This window comes from Palaemon carinicauda, chromosome 38 (genome assembly GCF_036898095.1).
Source record: "Palaemon carinicauda isolate YSFRI2023 chromosome 38, ASM3689809v2, whole genome shotgun sequence".
NCBI classification, from domain to species: domain Eukaryota; kingdom Metazoa; phylum Arthropoda; class Malacostraca; order Decapoda; family Palaemonidae; genus Palaemon; species Palaemon carinicauda.
In genome coordinates this window covers 6620134-6640748 of record NC_090762.1, presented here as the reverse complement: position 1 = coordinate 6640748, position 20615 = coordinate 6620134, and the positions used below count along the sequence as shown (strand labels likewise).

General features: G+C 42.5%; 1 protein-coding gene across 1 annotated transcript; it reads right to left on the bottom strand.

Annotated features, from left to right (window-relative positions):
- Nucleotides 1–2085: 2085 nt before the first annotated feature.
- Nucleotides 2086–20376, bottom strand: LOC137630407 (coiled-coil domain-containing protein 191-like). The gene is made up of 3 exons (XM_068361859.1): nt 19645–20376; nt 2614–2768; nt 2086–2445 (listed from the first exon to the last, which is right to left on the bottom strand). Exons 1-3 carry the CDS (start codon nt 20374–20376, stop codon nt 2220–2222), a joined length of 1113 nt encoding a protein of 370 aa, XP_068217960.1. The 3' UTR covers nt 2086–2219.
- Nucleotides 20377–20615: the final 239 nt, after the last annotated feature.

Below are 20615 nucleotides of genomic sequence, written 5' to 3'. Positions count from 1 at the left end.
AGATATTCAGAAATTGGTGTAAGGACTCGAAACACTTGATCTCGAAGCCAACAGATGTCAAGATCACAAATTTCCTGCTCTACCTTTGTAAAGGAAAACACTTGTCTTTTCCACCCATCAGGGGATACAGAGCTATGTTATCTTCAGCTTTCAGATTCTTTTTCAGGGAGATGCTCTAGGATCCAATCATTACTGATCTCATTAAGTCTTTTGAGATAGAATTTCCCAGAAGGGTGATTTAGGTGTGGTCTCTAAGGCTTTAACTAGAAAGCTCTAATGATGTATTAGTAGATCTTAAGCCTAATCAATGAAAGCACTTTTCCTAGTGGCTTTAACAACTGCAAAGAGGCCTGGGGAATTGCTGGGACTTTCAGTAGGGATGGCTTGAAGGGGAAGGGATTTTGTTTTGAAATACTTGCCAGAGTTCTGAGTGAAAACAGAATCAGTCAACAGTCCTCTTCCTCTCTCAGAGAGAGTGGGTAGGGACAACGGAGAGAGACTTGGGCTTAGTAAGCCAGTAAGAGCTCAGTGTTACTTCGCAGACAGGACGAAACTGATCTGGCTACATCCTAGATCTCCCTTTGACTGTCCTAAACGCCCGAGCAAGCCATGTCAAAGAATCCGATGGCCTTACTTCTTAGACGGGTTATTGGGCAGGCATCATGGCCATCGTCCAATTTCTTGAAATTAAGAGGGAGCATCGGGACCCCACAGTATTAGGGGCATGGCTATTTTTGTACATTTTTAACCAACACATCAATGTTTTCCATCCTGAAGGCTTTGATGTGGAAGTCCAACTCTGTTTTTGCATCATTATACTTGAATGATTTACAGTAGAGTTAGTATGTAATAATGTCCATTCCTTTTGTCCCATTGTGGTGGTGGGTGGAGTCATTGATTAGCTACTGTGGTCGCTGTTCCCCCTCCACTACTTGACTTGGGAGATGGAACTGTGAAAGCATACCATACTACCTCAATGGGAGTGACACCTTGAGAGGTAGAGATCATTCAGTGCAAGTCCTCATGCATCATCAATTAAATTCCTTCGGTGGAAGTGACACTTTGAAGAGCCTAGATTGTTGAATGCAGGATACCAATCGAACCCCTTTAACAGAATAGATACCTTGGAGGGTCTAGATTGTTGAGTACAGGACCTCTTTCACAATGTCATGAGTGTCTGAAACATGACCAAACAGTTGGGAACCACTATACCTGTGGCTTTGTGATCAGAGCAACCATAGAAAGTGCCGAGGCAGTAGCCCCTATGAACTTAGCCCTAACATGGGGACTGACTGATAAACTGACGATCATGCTGTGATACACCAAGTCGTCACAAGTCAAACAGGCAACCTTCCTAGCATCATACTGATCATTTCCTCTTATCTTAAATATGGGGAATCAGCAGATATTGACTGTGCTTTTGAATATTAGAGAATTACAATTTTAATTTCAAAATTAGTTTTCTAATACTCATCAGCACAATCAACATCAGATGGCCTCACACCTACCTCACTATAAATGATTATGTAGGACCAGGTCTTCCCTACACTTGCAGAAGATCAGAAGTGGCATTTCTTGGTGGTGTAACAGGGTACTACCCATTTGGTTTGCAGGAATGATACTATACGAGTCCCGAGTGCTCTTGATCGCCTTACATTGCTCTGCTATTGCTTTTTAGGTCACTCGACTAAAAAATGCGAGTCAGTGGATCGCTGTTGTCAGAAAAGTGATGGCCAAAAGAAACATGGTGGCTTGATAACTAGCAAACGACATGCATAGACAATTATTAGAATGTTACTATGCTATGTACATTCACCTGTTCATTGCTGTAAATTAATACTGTATAATCATAGACAGTTCTATCATTGATTAACATGAAAACTATAATTATCTGATAGATGATTATATCCTATATAATTCTCAACTTACTGTGCATATTATACTTATGTAAGTAGATTACAGAGAAAATTAAATTAGAACCAAATTGTTGCTGTAAGATCTATTGGCAGATATTTATTGTGAAGGTGAGTATTAGAAAACTAATAATAAATTCAAAATTACATTTTTTATTGAGGAGTAGAAATCCTGGTGCTGATGTTGCTGAGTACAGTAAAGTATTTGGAAGTTTTTTTTTATACAAACCTGATGGAAGCTCCCCTTAAACTGCTGTACTCTCTGGTATGTTGAGGGTAAGAATTAGGTATGTTTTAAAATTGATTTTAAAGAGTCATTACAGAGACTATTGCTTCCCATCTTTCATTTTCTTTTTTGTCATTGTCATCATCATCATCATCATCATCATCGTCTGTTGAAGAAGGAGAAAAGTCAGGGAGGACATCTTTGACTCGTGTTCGCAAACGACTTCCTATTGTATTTTCTCTTCGTTTCTTTTTCTTGTATTCCATGTAAGACTTCCAGTGAGTCATTCCCTTTTGTAACAGTTGCCTGTGCGAGTGATACCAAAGAGATCAGTAATGAGAAATACTTATAAACATAAATAAGATTGATGCATATATCCAATTGCTAAGAGTGAAAACAATGCTGTTGAGTCATTTAAACATTAAGAAAATTTAAAGAATATGATAATTTTACACTATAACCAAACTTTAATACCTCCTGTAGTGCTCTCGTGCATATTGGATCTGTGTGCGTCTGTGAAGTAGGGAGTCAGTTGCCCACCATTTCCATATCCACAAATAACGGCGAAGGAGGATATTGCTGTGGTGCCGGGTGGCAGTTTGAAGTTGGTCATGTCTTACTTCAACCAACTTTTGAATGTCATTATAGATAAGCGAACATAAGAGAGAAAGCATAAAATTAATATCATTGCTTACAGTTACTAGCAGAAAAATTAGGTCATAAGTGTATTATGTAAAATTTACTTGAAAAAAATATAATTAAAAGAATTCTTTAAGCATAAGCATGCCTCTAGTTAGTCATGAAATTAGAGCTTTTGAATTGTAACTTTTACCTGATGCTACACTACCCTCTACCTGAGATAGCCTTAAGTACACTATTCCTTAATTGATAGTAAATTATTTACTGCTCAGTCTTATCCCTTCCTTCTGATGCTCATGGATTTAACAGAGGCTGTAATATGACTTCAAAGTGCGATTTAGACTTAAACTGTGTTGTTTTTCATTATTATCATTGTCATAAACATATTTTGATATTTTTCCTTTATGGTGTTAAACTTGAAATGAGTTCGTTTCATTGTCTATTAACCTGTTCTAAGTCATCCTAAACTCCACTCAGGACTATGTCTTAATCCATTACCTTTTTCCATGACATCCTGGGCCTTCCATCACAACTTCATCATACCACTTCCATATCTACAGTTTATTCCTACACTAATACAAATCTTCGTCCTTTAGTAGGGGTAAGATTCTGGTGAAAGCTGGTAATGGCCAATGAAAAATTATTGAGGTTCTGGCAACCGGCAGCCAGTATCCACTTGTGGTCAGGGTCTGACAGCTCACATAGCCTCCATTCTGATTCTGAGCCGTTGGACTGAATAGGCATGTTCTCGATGCTGTCCAACCGGCCTGAAGTTTTTCTATTTTATCTCTTTCTAGTTTCATCTCTTTTTCTCATTTCAGTACAGGTAAAAGTGTGAAGGAACATGTTCAAGACTATCTGATCATTGCTGTAGAACTTTTTTTGTTATTATTATTATTATTACTTGCTAAGCTACAACCCTTGTTGGAAAAGCAAGATACTATAAGCCCAAGGGCTCCAACATAGAAAATACCCATACCCCAGTGAGGAAATGAAATAAATAAACTACAAGAGAAGTAATTAACAGTTAAAATAAAATAATTTAAGAATAATAACCATAGAATAAATGGAGGTATAGCTAACATCAAACAAGTGAACAAAAGGGGACCTTTTCTCTCTCCGCTCCTCCCAGCCTGACGAGGGATTCAGCCAAGTTTGGCTAGTACTGCTTGGGTGCTACAGCCCAACCTCCCCCGTTATCCATCACAGATGAAGTTTCATACACTGAATCCCCTACTGCTGCTACTTCAGCAATCACCAAGGCGCTGGAGGAAGCAGCAAGGCCTACCAGAACTGCGTCACAATTGCTCGTCATTCATTCTTATTTCTAGCACTCTCTTTTAAAAAACAAAGGCAAAAAAAATAAGATAGAACAGTGTGCCGAAGTATATCCTCAAGCAAGGGAACTCTAGCTCAAGACAGTGGAAGACCATGGTACAGAGGTTGTGATTAAGGTTTAGGTTAATCCTCACCCTTTGTTTCTTATGTGTAGAGGGCACCGCTTCACTTTTTACACCCCATATGATGTGGGCAGGGAGTGGACGTCCTCCCAGTTGGCAAGATTTCGGAGTAAGAGGAAAACAAGCTTGTTGCATATGCAGATGATGCTACTCTCTTTGCATCAATTCCATCCCCTGAAAGTAGATCTAGGGTTGGTGAATCCCTTAATAGAGATTTAGCTAGAATTAGTGCATGGTGCAAATTATGGGGTATGAAGTTGAATCCTAACAAAACTCAAAGTATGATTGTAAGTAGGTCAAGGACGGTGGCTCCTCAACATCCGGATCTCAGTATTGATAATGTTTCTTTAAATATGTATGACTCTTTCAAAATTTTAGGTGTGATTCTCGACAGTAAATTTACTTTTGAGAAACATATAAGGTCTCTTTCTTCTTCAATTGCACAAAAAATAGGCTTATTGAGAAAGTCTTTCAAGATTTTCGGTGATCAATCTATTCTGAAGAAGTGTTTTAATTCTTTCATTCTACCTTGTTTTGAGTATTGTTCTCCTGTTTGGTCTTCAGCTGCTGATTCTCATCTTAATTTGTTGGACAGAAACTTACGGTCTATTAAATTTCTTATTCCTGATCTAGATATTAATCTCTGGCACCGTCGTTCAATTAGTTCATTATGCATGTTGCATAAGATTTTTCATAACTCTGACCACCCTTTACATTCAGATCTCCCTGGACAATTCTATCCTGTTCGTAATACTAGGCAGGCAGTTAATTCTAATAGCCAGGCCTTCTCCATCACGAGGCTCAATACTACGCAGTACTCTAGAAGTTTTATTCCAGCTGTTACCAAGTTGTGGAATGATCTTCCTAATCGGGTGGTTGAATCAGTAGAACTTCAAAAGTTCAAAGTTGGAGCAAATGCTTTTTTGTTGACCAGGCGGACATGAGTCTTTTATAGTTTATTTATGACATATTTGTTTTTGATGCTGTTAATAGTTTATATATGACATGTCTGTTTTGACGTTGTTACTGTTTTTAGAATGACTTATTGTTAATTTGTTCTCTTCATTTATTTATTTCCTTATTTCCTTTCCTCACTGGGCTATTTTTCCCTGTTGGAGCCCATGGGCTTATAGCATCTTGCTTTTCCAACTAGGGTTGTAGCTTGGATAGTAATAATAATAATAATAATTCTGCCTGCGGTTCATCCTTGAGGTCGGGAAAGTCTGACCACCAAAACTCCCCAGTCCAGCCCTTCATCGGTCAATTCTTTGGAGGACAAATTGAAAAAGACCGACAACCTTTGCATTAGCGTGCAAGCTCCCAAGACAGTAGATCCTCCAGCAACAGAGAGGTCTCCTCTTGCGGATGAACCCCAGTCTTCAGTTATGGATGTCCAGAGCGTTGAACCTGCTCCGGCTGGGATGAGAAGTGTACTTGTTTGCCATCGCCCTCTTTGCATTGGATCTTATAACAAAGACTTTGTGCATGAGTTCTCTGCCTAATCCTCTCTGGGTGCTGTAAGCAGTTTTTTGGGCAATAGCCCAGGTGAGCATACAGGTTTGGCTATTAAACCATCAAAGAGCACTCCTATATTTCTTCAGTCTTCAGTTCCGAGAGATCTGATTACGAATATTCCAGAGCCATGTAAGATTAAGGATTGCCATCCAGTGGCAGTGCACCACAGACAGAGTGAACCTCAGGCAAATAAGGCTTCACTTGGGTATGAGAAACATGCAGGCGCATGTAACCCAGCAGTGCGCAATCCTTAACCACGAGCATGTGATCCTTAGCCACAGGCATGCAACCCTCAGATACAGGCTCACAACCCTCAGTCACAGGCGCACAACCCTCAGCCACAACCTCAGGTGTGCACTCAGTTTAATTTTGAATGGATTCCACCATAGGAGAAGAAGCCTCCTCAAAGAATAATCTGAGCTAAAGAGAGGAGACATTTGGATGAAACGCTTCTCGAAGTTCTTTATAAGAGAAAGGTACAAAAGAAAACTGCTCCGTCTGGTGACCGCCCAGTGCCTTTTCCCCATTTTCCAATGGTTTTGATAGATAAAAAAAGAGAGCACCAACCTAGGTCCCCAGAGTTGCGTGTTGACAGAAGAGAATGCCAACTCGATTCCCCCTCAGAGTTCTTCGTTGTTCCCATGAAGGATTATAAAGGTGTGCCATACCCTAAGGAAGTGTTACTCCCCAAGGCTCTTAAAAGTTCATCAGAAATGTGAGTTGCTCCTCTGAAATGTTAAGAAAGGGGAACGACATCCTACAGACCCTAGAGAGGAGCTACTGAAGTTAACGAGTGAATATAGACTCTCCTATAGAAATTGTTTATCAGAGAGGGTTGAGAAATTGACCTAAGAGCCATCACTCCAATCTTATGAATCAACTTATGAACCATCACCACAACCATATCTGGACCCCGATTTCCCGCATGAGATGGAAACTTGCCTCCAAACATTATGTGTCCTCCGACCTCTCCATTTTCCATGGGCAAGAAGGTCAGGGAGAGGAAGGATATTGTTTCAAAGTTGAAGAATAAATGGGTGCCATCTACGAGACTCTAGAATCTTATGATATGACATCTCTGAAGAAGGTAAGACGTCTCCCCCGATCCCGTTAAGAATTCCCATGTCGCCGACTCATGAGGTCCTGCTAAGGTGAGACCCTTGATTCTTCTAGAGGGTCTTAGGACTCCTTGATGCACCACCCTGAGTTGCCATGGTTTTGTCAGACCAGGAAGACCATCCAGAAGCTAGAGTTGTAATTTCTGCAACCAAAGACTCCCTGCAAGTGGCTCGCTCCTCAAAGCTAATTCCTACTGTTTTTTTTTTTTTTTATTTTTTAAGCAAAGGAAATTCTATGAGACAGAGGAAACTAGTCCTTCACCTCTTCCCTTAGACCCAGAGGTAGCGACCCTAACCCTGGGAATGTCAGTGGAAAGGCTCACACAACAATCATCACTTTTTTTTGTCATCGGAGGTCCTGAGTATTGAGGAAGCAGCAATTTCAGTGCTGCAGGCTTCCCCCCAGTTACACCACTGGTCGTGTACGTCAGATCTGTAGACAGAGGATGTAGACAAGAAGTCCCATATAAGCATCTTGGAACTGAAAGCAGCATACCAAGCTCTGATACATTTCCAGTAGATAGCCAAAGGCCACTGAGTAATGTTAATGAGTGGCATCACCACTGTTGTGGCTTATGTTAACAAGCAAAGGAGGTAATTTTCTCGCCCCTTTAGCCAGTTAGCAGTGAGAAGGCACTCATGGTCGAAGGACAACAGAGTAACCCTGTTGGCACATTTCATCCCAGGGAAGCGAAACATAACCTCCGACAATCTAAGTTGTTGCAAACAAATAGAGAGGTCAGAATGCTCTTTGAATCCTCTAATGGCAAGGAAACTCCTGAGTTTGTGGGGTTCTGATATTTACCTCTCACTTCAACAATAAACTCACTCTGTATTGCTCACCATTTCTGGACCAAGCAGTGGCACTAGAGGATGTATTTCAATACCTGTGGGATGGCCTCGACATCTACACCTTCCCACCATTTTGTCTCATGTGGAAAGTGATCAGCAAAGCTATCATCACGGCCAATCTCTAAATTACTTGTGCCACCGAAATGGCTGCATGCAGAGTGGAACCTAAACCTTCTAAGTCTAATGACAGAAGTTCCAAGAGAGCTCCCAACTTGGCACAACCCCCTATGTCAGCCACAGATGAAGAAGAAATACCATAGTGCACTGGACTGGCTGTTTTTTCACACTTGGAGGTTATCCAACATCTCTTCTGAGAAAAAGCCTTTTGTGACCAACTGCATATCTACTACAGGTATCTGGATACCTCTAAAAGTTGTCAATAGCAGTCTATCAAGGAAAGTAGGCAGTCTTCATTGATTGGCATTGTAGGAAAAATGCTTCTCCACTCGTAGCCTCTGTTCCACTAGTTGCAGTTTTTCTGGTGTACCTGCGAGATGAAAACTTCTCTGTTTTGGCTGTTAAAAGCTATCACTCAGCCTTGAACCAAGTCTTCAGATTAAGAGGAGTCAACCTCTCTTCCTCAAGGAAATTATTAGCTTTTTCATGTAATTTTGAACAATCTTGTTCTGCTTGGGAAATAAAACCTCCCACCTTAGAATGTGACCAGGGTCCTTTGTTCACCCCAGAAGGCTCCCTGTGAACCCTTGATTAAAGTCACATACTGTATAGTATAGGGATCTCACTCTGAAGATAGTGTTTCTTTTAGCCTAAGCTTCAACAAAAAAGCTTCGAGTAGCTGTATGGGCTGTCCTACTTAGTGTCACATTCCCATTGGTGGGGACAGATCTCATTTTCATTTGTTCGCTGAAGGAGACAACCAATAATCCTGACGACTTGCCTTTTGTGTCTGTAAGGGCATTGAAGTTCCACGAACGAACGAGTCTCTTTGCTAGCATGGGGAGAACAAAGAAGAAAATCTCCAGAAATACCATCTACTTCTGGCTACGAGAAGAGGTCAGTAGAGCTTTCAGAGAATAAGGGCAAGATCCATCAGCCTCAGCCCCTCCTAGAGCTCATGAAGTCATTGAGATTGGTACAAATTTAGTCTTCAGAAAGAACCATTCAATTGGCCACGTGTTGAAGGCAGGCATCTTGAAGATACAGACTACCATGGCACACCATCTTTGGGATTTCTCCCACAGGTCCTTGGGTACATTCACCATCGGACCTGTGGTAGCTGCCCGACAAATGATATAGTAAGCCTTGCTCTTTTGAGGACACAACTGCATCATGTCTAAGATATTTTAAAATCATATTTTAAGGTTTAAGAGTAAGAATTGGTCCTTTTCCCTCTTTCCCTTCCTCCCTTCTCATGGGACCCGCTGATGGAATATTGTAGAGCTGGAATGGACACTAATGCAGGTGAGCATGATAATAACAGGTAGTTATTTTACTTTCAGTAAAAGTGTAAAATCCCCACACTCTTTCCACGGGGAGTGTGTCAGTTAAGGTAAACCTGTCACAGTACTGTACTTATATTAGTCCTTAATAGGAACATTGTTCCCACAGAAGATAGATTCTTGTGTGAAAAACACTTGGGCCACAATGCATTAGGTCATATAGCCATGGGTCACGGGGTGCAAGGATCCTTTGTTCTGCTCCTCTTACCAGACTGAGCATCGATATCCCAGGCTACTAACCAACCAGTTGGGCGAGCGAGACTTCCTCCCTCGTAAGGATGACTTCCCTGGTATAGGACAAAGGTTTGTATTCTTGCTGGAACAAATCACAAATATTAAAATTAATTTGTATTTTTCCTAACTATATAGTACAAACCAAAGTCCTTTAGGTTTCTTTTTCTGTTGCATCCAACCCCGCAAGTCTTAGGCAGAATCAAAATGAAGGCTGTTCACGCTGTCAGATCCAGACCACCAAAGGATACTGTGTGCTGTTAGCCAGAACCTCAATAATTTTTCATTGGCTGTTACTAGCATTTGCCAGAATCTTACCCCTACTAAAGGACTTAGTTTTTTATAGCTAGGAAAATTACAAATTACTTTTGAAACTTGTGATTTTTCTGATACATCCATTCTTCATCTTTACAAATATTTTTAGTTCTTGGTCTTTATTTACAGCTTCTTGAAATTATATCTCTACTAATTCATCGTTTGTGTTATGATTTCACTTTACTTGACCATGAATATCTAGTGCTGAATGACTCTTTGGTTTCTATTCTTTGGCTCTAAGACTTAGTCCCATATATAATGTACAACATTCCATTCTGTATCTCTGCATGCAAGTGCAATTATTGTAAGTTAACAATTCATTAAAAGATGAATATCTCATTATTATTGCAATCTGTATGAAGTTGAAGGTTTCTCATCATCAAGAATCATTGGTTGCAAATCTTAACAATTACCTACATTAGCATGAAATTAGCTTCTTATAACAGTAACATCAAGGTTTGGTGATGTAACAGCAGTCTTCTTCTTTATACTTTTATCTCGACACTCGTACAAACCCTACGTTATATATAAGATTATCTTTTGGCGAAACCGGAAGACTAGCCATTGAGACTTTAAAGCGAGTTGGCAATTACCCAAACCATTAGTTGATGAGGGGTAGCAGGGGTTGCCAGCTACCCCTCTCACTCACACACCAATGTATTCTTGCCACTTTTGATTTTGGCTTTGAGAAGAACGGACATGTCCACTGTCTGATCCTCATAAGACTCGACCATTGCCTTTTATTCCTTTCCCTTTTCAGGTGTTTGTGTTTCTTCTGTGCCCCTATATGGATTTGTCCTGAGCCTGTGGGTCGCGCCTGCGGGACCTTAATATTTGCGGTGTATACCGACCCGCATTCCATATGTCCGAACTGCAGGGAGCGACGCTGCGACCAATACGACACATGCGATGAGTGTAGGGAGTGGTCTGCCTCCCAGTGGGAGAGAGTTAGACATAGGTGCAAAAAGAAGTCCAAGAGGGACTCTTCTCCTTGGGGATCCACCTGGAGGGCGAATAAGTATCTTCAGACTTTTTCCTTGACCCTTCGATCTCCTCCCGAAACTCCTGTTCCCTCAATCCCCCTCGAGGGATGGTCAAGTAGAAGCGTAGACCTGCTAACTTCAGGGTTACGGGGATGTTGCTGCCTCTCTTAGCAAGGCAACATCACCCTCGCCTTTAGGAGAGACCTTTTCTTTATCTGACCTTTTACAGGTTTGGCCGTCACTGTGTACAGTGAACCCTCGTTTATCGCGGTAGATAGGTTCCAGTCGCGGCCGCGATAGGTGAAAATCCGCGAAGTAGTGACACCATATTTACCTATTTATTCAACATGTATATTCAGACTTTTAAAACCTTCCCTTGTACGTAGTTCTGTTAACAAACTACCCTTTAATGTACAGAACACTTAATGCATGTACTACAGTACCCTAAACTAAAACAGGCACAAATATTAAAGGTGATTTTATATCATGCATTTCCTAAACACGCTAAAAAGCACGATAAAAAATGGCAACCAATGTTTTGTTTACATTTATCTCTGATCATAATGAAGAAACAAACTGGAGGTAGAGCTTTGCTTATTACCCAGACATATTTCCCATACTTTTCTCTTAGAACTACATCACATCTTCCTACTTTAGATATATATATATATATATATATATATATATATATATATATGTATATATATATATATATATATATATATATGTGTGTGTGTGTGTGTATATATATATATATATATTTATATATATACACATATACATACCTACATATATACATAAATACATGCATACATATATATATATATATATTACTGTATATATATGGGTTATGGAAAAAATCCGCGAAGTGGTGAATCCGCGATGGTCGAACCGCGAAGTAGCGAGGGTTCACTGTATTGCCAGGCCTCCTTCCACGGCTTTTCTAGTCAATGTTCTTCAGTGTGGGGCCCAGATGAATCATTCTCCAGCATCCTCCGTCGTGCAATTCCCTCCTGCAGGTGTGGAGATTGACTCTCACGCTGTCTGCAAGGCCCATCACTTGCCTTCTTCTGTCGCTGCTATCTGTGTGCACCAACCAGCTCAGCGCTCCTGCTCGTCGGCCCGTCGTCGACCTGCTGCTGACGAGGAGACCGCTCGTCACCCAAGTATCTCTTCATTCTTCAAGGATAGTAGTCCCTTACTCACTGCCAGACGTTCGCCCAAGCCCTTGTAAGTTTTCAGCGCTCTTTTCCTAGAGATTGACGATCTTCTCACCTATATCCTGCTTGTGATCAATGATCTTCTCACCCATCTCTTGTTCATGATCAAAGCTCCTCTCGTGAACGTTATTTGCTGGCCCATGCTTGTCACTCGTCATCTTGTGATCGTCACTACTGATCACCACTCGACAGCTTGTGATCGTCTCTCGCCTGATCACCCTTCAGGAACTTCACGCTACTCTCACTAGTACTAGCCATCTTGTTACCGCTGCTCACTAGCGCGTCACTCGCCATTGTGTCCCTTGCCAGCTCACCACTTTTCATCCAGACCTGTTATTAGATATTCCCCTCTAAAGGACTCTCTCCAGAGCGACGCTCATCTCAATGCTCTCCAGCGCTCCCCAACTGTCTACTCGCCAGCTTGTCAATTGCCTTCTCGTCGATCTTCTCACAGATCTCCTATGCATCATGCATCACTCTCCTACGTATCCCTCCCCCTCACGTCACGCTCCAGCGCATCATACGCCAAAATGCCATACTCCAACACGTCACACTCCAACGCGTTACACTCCAACAAGGCATACACTAATGTGTCACTCGTCTACTCGTCGCTCGCCAACACGTTCTCGTTACTCGCCTGCACATTATTCTTCTGGGACATCTCGTGCACGCTCACCCCCTCCCACACATGATTCCTGCGCATTGCAAGTGAATTCGATCCTACACCTGGGATTTTGAGGCAGGGTCCCTTTCGAGATCAGCCTGCACCACAACAGGTGTCGCCGGCAAGAGGTGGACACCCTATTCCTTTTCTAGAAGGGTTCAGAGAACCGCACAACAAGTATGTGGGCGTCGCGATTTTTCTTAATTGCCCTTGTAGAACCACCCAGTAAGATCTGCTAATGCCTGTATGTCTTGACCTAGGTAGGCTATCTTCTTCCCTGTAGTTTCAGGTTCTGAGAGATTGTTCCCCCAAGGAAACGCCCTCTTCCTTTTCCTGAAAGACACTCTGGACGTTCCAACTGTGGGAAAGCAATCTACATGGTTCGATACCCTGATCAAAGCCATCAGGCAGGCGATGGTGGATAAGACTCAGCAGGGACAGAGGACCATTCCCCCTTCTCGGTCTTCTATGCAAAAGCCCACCGTGGTTTCCATGCCAAGGATCCCCTTAGATAAGGTCAGTCTCCTTTGCCTCTAAATCTTTTCCGTCTGACCCTAGGAAGAGATTAGCTACCCTTAGGGCTCCAGAACCCACAATGTTTGTCTTGCCTATCAAGAGACCCTTGCGGCGCTGCGATAGGAATGTCATGCATCCAACAGGACTTCTCGCGATTGGAATTCCTACCAAGAATTGGAGAAGGATGGCAAAACCTACTGCGCCTCTGGCCGACCTATATCATCCTCAGTTGAGACGAGGCTTAGATTCCCCACATGTGATCAACCTCATGCCTTTGTACAGGCCTTCGCTGATAGAGGTCGTTCCCTTGGAACTTCTCCCCATCTCCAGACCACCTCCAGAAGATGAGGGACCTCATGCAAGAGAGGTTCAGATCTCTATGAGACGACCAGATCCTTTTAGACCTTCATTGCTGAAGGAATATGTGCCACCTTGCAGATAACCTAAAGATATAAAGACGGTGCCCAGGAACTCCAGAGCATGCACCGCAGCTCTCCTGCAAGAAAGATCCAAAGTTCCATCCCCCGTGGCAGGAATGTCCACAGGTGACGTCTGCCCAGTTGATAACCTCGACCCACCCCAGGCTCCTAAGGGTGAGAGCATGGAGGTGGATGAAGAAATGGACTTTGAGAATGAAGACCTCCCAAGGGCTACCATTCCTAAGTTTAACTCAGAAGCTGAGAAGAGAGAGTCCGATTACGTCTTCTGGCAGTTTCTGGCCTGTATGAGGGCTATCAATGGTTTAACCAATCCGGTGACAGCCCCTCAAGAAGGCAAAGACACGGTCTTAGACCATGTGTATGGAACCTTTAGACCCTCTAAGGCCATTGTAGCCCTGCCCTGGACGAAGGGTTGACAGCTGCCAGGAAGAAGGTGTTCTCCCAGATCGCTGGCTCCTCTAGCTCTCTTAGAGCAAGCTCGTCATCTAAGCTTCTTCCTCTTTCTCTCGTCCAGCAGAAGAGGTACTATGAGGTCACAGACAAGCCCCTTCCGGCTTTGCCTTTGGATACTTCTATTGGGGCTCACTTAAGAGGAGTTCCATTCAAGAGACTTTCGGGGCTCTCGGCATCTGAGATCCTTAACATACAGTAGAAAGGGTTGCGAAGTATGACATGCAGGCTACCTCGTGGCTCAATCAGTGGGTCACCTTGTTCGATCTGAGGACTGGTCAAAGGAATCGAGAAGGAAGTCTATGGAGACCTTTCACTTGTCTAGCTCTCTGACCATAGAATTCCTCTCTCACCAGGTTGCTAACCTGTGAGCAAATGTAATTCTTAGGAGAAAGGATGCAGTGATTGAAAGGTTCCTAAGGCAGAGATCTCCAGGCTCCAAGACTACCCTCGATGGATCGGCATTATTTGAACTGGAAGAGGTCAAGAGGACTGCTGACCGTTGGAGGAAGTCCAACCAGTACTCCGTCCTCCATAGGGCCCTTACATCATGGTCATATAGTAGCGCTTCTCAATCTACCTTGAAACAACCACAGAACACTAAAACCTTGACCAGCAGGACAGCATGGTCCTTGAAACCGTGTCAGGATCCAAAGGGTCCCAAACCCTCCAGAGGAGGTAAAGGTGGGAGGGGAAGCGGCAAAGGTTGCTCCCAAGAGGGAGGGCAATCCTCTCGCAGGCCCATTAGTTGTGGGATGCCTGCAACGTTCCTGGCACAGGTGGCAGCAGCACGGAGCCGAGCCTTGAACAATCTCTGTAATACGTTTAGGGTACCTCAATTTCTTCTTTCTCTGACTTGGGATCCAGTTCCATCGAGCTCCTATGTGACGGGATCCACAATGGGCCTGGCCCTTGTGGCCGAAGTCCAGACCATGTTGAAGAAGGCCGCTCTCCAGGCTTCTTCAGTTGACTTTTTCTTGTGAAAAAGACGTCGGAGGCTGGAGATCAGTCATCGATCTCTCAGCTCTGAACAAGTTTGTTCTTCAAACTTCATTCAAGATGGAGACGGCAGGCACAGTCATTCAGGCAGTGAGATCCATACTTCCAGATCCCAATCCATCCGTCTTCAAAGAAGTATCTCTGGATCATACACAAGAACAGGCAATACCAGTTCAAGGAACTGTGATTCAGTCTTTAAACAGCACCCCGGGTCTTCACAGGGGAGTTCGCCCTAGTATCGTCTCTGGCTCACAAAATTGGCATTTGTCTCTTAAGATACCTCGACAAATGGCTGATCCTAGTAGACTCAGTGGCGACCCTTCTTCAACACCGAGACAGACTTCTCAAGTTTTGTCAGGATCTGGGGATCACGATAAACCCCGAGAAATCATCCCTGCTCCCCTCACAAAGACTAGTATACCTGGGTATGATGAGAGACATCAACCTTCAGAAAGTTTTTCCATCAGATGATAGGATACGGAGGCTGAGGGAGGTAGTAATACCCTTCCTCAGACGAGAAGAGCTTCCAACCCAACAGTGGTTGTGTCTCCTAGGTCACCTAGCATCCCTGGTCCGTCTAGTTCCTAACGGTTGCCTAAGGATTGGATCCCTTCAGTGGCAGGTGAAGGCCAATTGTTGTCAGTGTTTCAACTCTCCAGAATAACTAGTTCCTATGCGACTAGAACAACTAGTGGATCTTTAGTGGTGGGTGACAGACGAGAACCTCCTCAGAGGGATAGATCTTTTCGTCCCTCCCCCAAAATTGGTGCTCTACACAGATGCATCAAAAGAATGGTGGGGGGCCCACATGCTGCACCATACGGCCTCAGGGCTATGGTCTCAGTCCGAAAGGTACCAGCATATAAATATCCTAGAGATGAGGGTAGCCTTTCTAGCCCTCCAACAGTTCTAGCATTTCCAGCAGTTCCTGGTGCGTCACTCCTGGAAGAAGACAATTTGGTTTCCGTATCAGCTTGCTTCATTCCTGGCAAGGAGAATGTTCTCACTGACAATTTTAACAGAGAGGTGCAGATAGTGGGCTCTGATTGGTCTTTTAATTATCTGATAGCCAGCAAAAGTCCTGACTTTATGGGAGTTTCCCGGCTTTGGATCTGTTCACAATGTCCCTGAATTTCAGGCTCCTTCTCTACTGTTCCCCAGTCCCAAACCATCAGGCTCTCTGGCAAGATGTATTCCAACAACCGTGGGACAACATTGATGTGTACGCCTTATACCCCGTTCTGTCTGATGTGAAGGGTGCTCAACAAGACCAGAGCATCCAACAACTTGTTCTTGACGCTCATAGCTCAGCTAGGACATCAGGCAGAATGGTTCCTGGGCCTTCTGCAGCTCCTGACGGAACCCCCAAGAGAGCTCTCTACACGACCAGATCTACTCGAACAATCACAGGCTAACATCTACCACAAGGCTGTAGCTTCTCTTTGTATTCAAGCCTGGAGACTATCCAGCATCTTTCACAAAGAGGTTTTTCGCAACAAGTTGCAAAAAGGATGTATGGCTTTCTACGGAGATCCTTAGCATCAGTCTACCAGATCAAGTGGACTGTTTTCCATGGGTGATGTTGTGGAAAGGTCATCTCTTCACTTGATGCCACTATTCCAGTAATAGCGGAGTTCCTTGTATGTTTTTGGGAGGAAATGCTCCTTTCGGTTTTAGTGGTAAAAGGCTATCGCTCAGCCTTGAGCCTTGCTCTCAGACTTGAGAGAGTTGATCTTTCCTTTTCATTGGAATTATCTCTCCTCATACGAAGTTATGAACTAACTTTCCCCCAGTGGTAAGTTAGTTCTCCTACTTGGAACGTGGTTCGCGTCTTTCAGTCCCTGAAGGGTGCTTCTTACGAACCATTACGCCAGGCAACAGATTGTCACCTCACTTTGAAGACGGTGTTCCTACCTGCGTTGGCTTTGGCTGAGAGAGTTATTGCACTTTATGGTTTATCCTACGACATTACCCATTCACAGGAATGGGGGAGAAGTGACATTCAGCTTAGTCCCTGAGTTTATTACTAAGACTCAAAATGTGGGAGTAGGGGATCCTAGATTCAGGGCCTTTCAGATTGAGAGTCTTTGTTCTGTAATTGATGATCCAGATCAACTGTTACGTTGGCCAGTGAGGAGTTTGAGGTACCACTTTAAATGCCTGCAGAACAGTTGGCCGTGGTGGATGCTCCACGGGGCCAAGCCTTGGTCGGTCTCCATTCTTTGAGAGGGTTGCATCATGCCGGTCCCGCTCTTTCACTCTCCTCTGACCCTCCATCAAACAATGACAGGTTCCTACGCGAAGGGATCCGCGAAGGTAGAGTCCTTTTGGGCCAACTCCAGGAGGTCCTGGACTGGTCCCCAGGCTTCTACAGTCGGTTATTTCTTGTAGAAAAAGCGTCCGGAGATGGAGACCAGTCATCAATTTCAGCCCTGAACGAGTTTGTCTAACAGACTCCGGTAAAGATGGAGGAGCTGGGTTATTTTTCATAACCAAGGTTTTGGACTTGGTGGATTAGTAGTAGATTACGAAGTTAAGTTCCATATTCTCTTGTACGGGAAAGATTTTGTTTCGTACGATATCCTTGATAGATCTCTTATCTTGTTGGTAATTCCAGTGCATTATTCCTATGTAGCTAATGTTTACTTTTGTTTGCTAGTTGTTACTCGCTGTTCCTTTCCATACCAAGTGTCTAGAGCTTTCTTTACTTCTCGATTTACCTGTCTGTTAGGATACCCATTGTGGACAAGTACCTGTATTACATTGTTCCCTAGAAACTAGACTATGTAACTGGAATGTAACAGGTTCTTGTGAACAATGGATATCCTAACAGACAAATCAATTGAGGAATCAAGAATGCCGTTGACACTGCCCCATACCAGGTATCGTGGGCTTTCTTGATTTCTCGGTTGATCTGTCTGACAGGATACCCATTTTGTACAAGGACCTATGTTACACGATTCAGCAGGAACTAGAATGTGTAACTGGACCGTGTAACACAGGTCCTTGGGAACAATGGGTATCCTAACAGACTGGTCAATCAAGAAATGGAGAAAGTCCTTGACACTTGATGTGGGCCGGAACAGCGAAACATGACCATCGCAACAAAAGTAAACATTTACTACATAGGAATAATGCACCAGAATTACCCAGAAGATGAGAGATCCATTAAGAACATTTCATGGAATAACATCTTCCCCGGATAAGAGAATACTGAATTTAACTTCGTAATCTACTGGACTACCAATTCGCTAACACCAAGATCTTAGCCATGAAAAATAATCCAGCCCCTCCCGTGCAGGATAGTCTGAAGAAGCCGAATGTGCTGTTATTAATGCCATATCCGAGGATGCCCCACCAGCCACGTCAGAGTGACCACAATGAAACTCTCTAAACACCTGTCCTGTCACATACAGCAAGGTGCTATAAGGTATGTTGTCAACAAACTCACAGTAAGTCCATTTCTTGAGAACACATTGTGAACAATACAGAAATCCTTGGCAGTGCCCTAGAAAGCAGGAGTATTAGAAATCTGGAAGTCCTGCTGAGCCAGCAGAAGAAACCTATTGTCAAAACCATGTATTAAATGTTTCTCCTAAATACCTTCCAATGGAGTACCCTCCCATAACTTCAAATAGTTATACAGCACTAAAGAAGACTACGCTTGTGATGACAGTACCAATGATAGGAGCAGCAGCCTGCCTGTAATATAATCTCCTCTAACCAATCTCACACACGTGGCTCACTAACAATCCACTTACTTGGCCCAGTATTTGGCTCAGAGCACACCTCCGAGCATAGCTACTACCTTCGCCCCCGGGGCATTCTCAACCAATAAGAATTCGACACTCGGGTAGAGACCCACCAAGATTCATGTAAATACAGTTATGAAACCCTCATCTATCAATTATTCTTCAACCCTGATTGTGAGCCGATGTACCCTGCTGTTTGAAACGCATTGCAACTTAACTTCACTACGTGAATATGACAAGAAAACAAATACGAACCCTGCTATATCCCTAGACTTAGTGCATAAACGAATGCTTATACTGTATGTACACTGTTGAAGTAAAAGACAGATCATTTACTCATTAATATCTATATTCTCTCTGAAAATAATAATAGCGCAGTTACTGTCAGATTGCAGTACTGATAAAAAAAGAAAAAGAAAATCAGAATAATAATGATAACAATAATGATGTCAATCATATTATTGATAATGCTAATGATTGATTCAATATAAAGGATAATTTTTAAGATAGTCAACGTAAAAACATGCACATGCATTTTAATATTTAAAGACAAAGATAGTCAACCGTTACTCTTAAAATCGTAATTCCAAGACAACATAATTGCATTCTTTGAATTCATACCCGTTTTAAATATCATTTAATCAGCCATGAATAGAATATTGGTTAAAAGGAGGAAAAATAAGAAAGACTAGCCATGCATAGAAAAGTGTCATGAGACCCATAACTTTTATTTATTTAAACCTTAAGACTTTACCTAAAGAATCAGTTTTAGTTGATCCAGAGGTGAGAAGTCTATCAGTTATACTCACTGGCAGAACAAGTAAATATTGTAAAAGGAAATATTAAAAGTCTAAGTGGTCATGATACTTACAATATTCTGATAAGAGTTACCTGTTTCCATCTTGAGAAAAATTTCTCAAGGATGCATATGTTGTGGAAATTAGTTGCCCTTTCGACCTTCCATCTTTGTTCCTGCTCCTTGTTAAGTATGAGTCTTGCAAATACTCTTTGTACTAGCTTAAGTCTGTAGTGGTTTTTAGCCTTGATTCTGTTTTCATGCTTTATAATTATGAGTTTCTTAAAAACTTGAAAGTAAAGTCGAAGAAGTTTCTTTTTCCGAAATTCATCAGCCATCCTATTTTGTTTGGCAATCCTTACTTCTCTAGCTCGCCATTGTTCTTCCTTCATGACTCTTAACTGATGCGCTTCTTTCATCTCCCTTAGTTTATTGCATTGTTTTCGCTTGGCTTCGAGGCACTGCTTCTTTTCTTCTTCAATTTTTCTTTTTTCTAACTCGTAGGCCTTCATTTTTCTTATCTCCTCAATCTCCCTCCGTTTAGCCTTACGGTGCATGGCACGTACAAGGATGCTTGAGAGAGTATCGTCAATGTCTTCAATGTCATCTTTTTTGACATCCTTGCTACTGCTGGCTTTGTTCTCGATGTAATTGTAGGTTTCATAATTCCTCTCCTTGATGACGTAAACTGTCTGTTTTGTTACTTCAGTTGATTTCGTCCTTTCTCTGTCGTTTTGTATGACCTGTTTGTTTAGGTATGCCACTACTCCCTCCACTTGAACTGTATGCCTTTCGCTTTCTCTGACCACGAGTGACCACGGATCCATGTCTGGAAAATTTGACATATCATTCACACTCTCAGCACTTTATGCCACGTAGAGTACATTATGGATTACATTGGTTATTTCATATCTGTAAATTAACATGAACAATTAATCTTCAATAGTAAACAGTTATAGAAAAAAGAATCTTACAATTCTTTGATGCCAAGTATAATTATGACTGTGCTTTATATCTTTTACGTTCAAAAGTACATGCACAAAGCTTCTGGAATGCTATCGAATCA

Bases quoted from the DNA above. Each gene is read 5' to 3' on its own strand.
- LOC137630407 (XM_068361859.1), bottom strand. From the start codon at position 20,376: ATGGATCCGTGGTCACTCGTGGTCAGAGAAAGCGAAAGGCATACAGTT. The intron at 2,769-19,644 runs GTAACTCTTATC...GACATTCAAAAG, and splicing joins TTTTCTCAAGATGGAAACAG to TTGGTTGAAGTAAGACATGA. The intron at 2,446-2,613 runs GTATTAAAGTTT...TCACTCGCACAG, and splicing joins GCACGAGAGCACTACAGGAG to GCAACTGTTACAAAAGGGAA.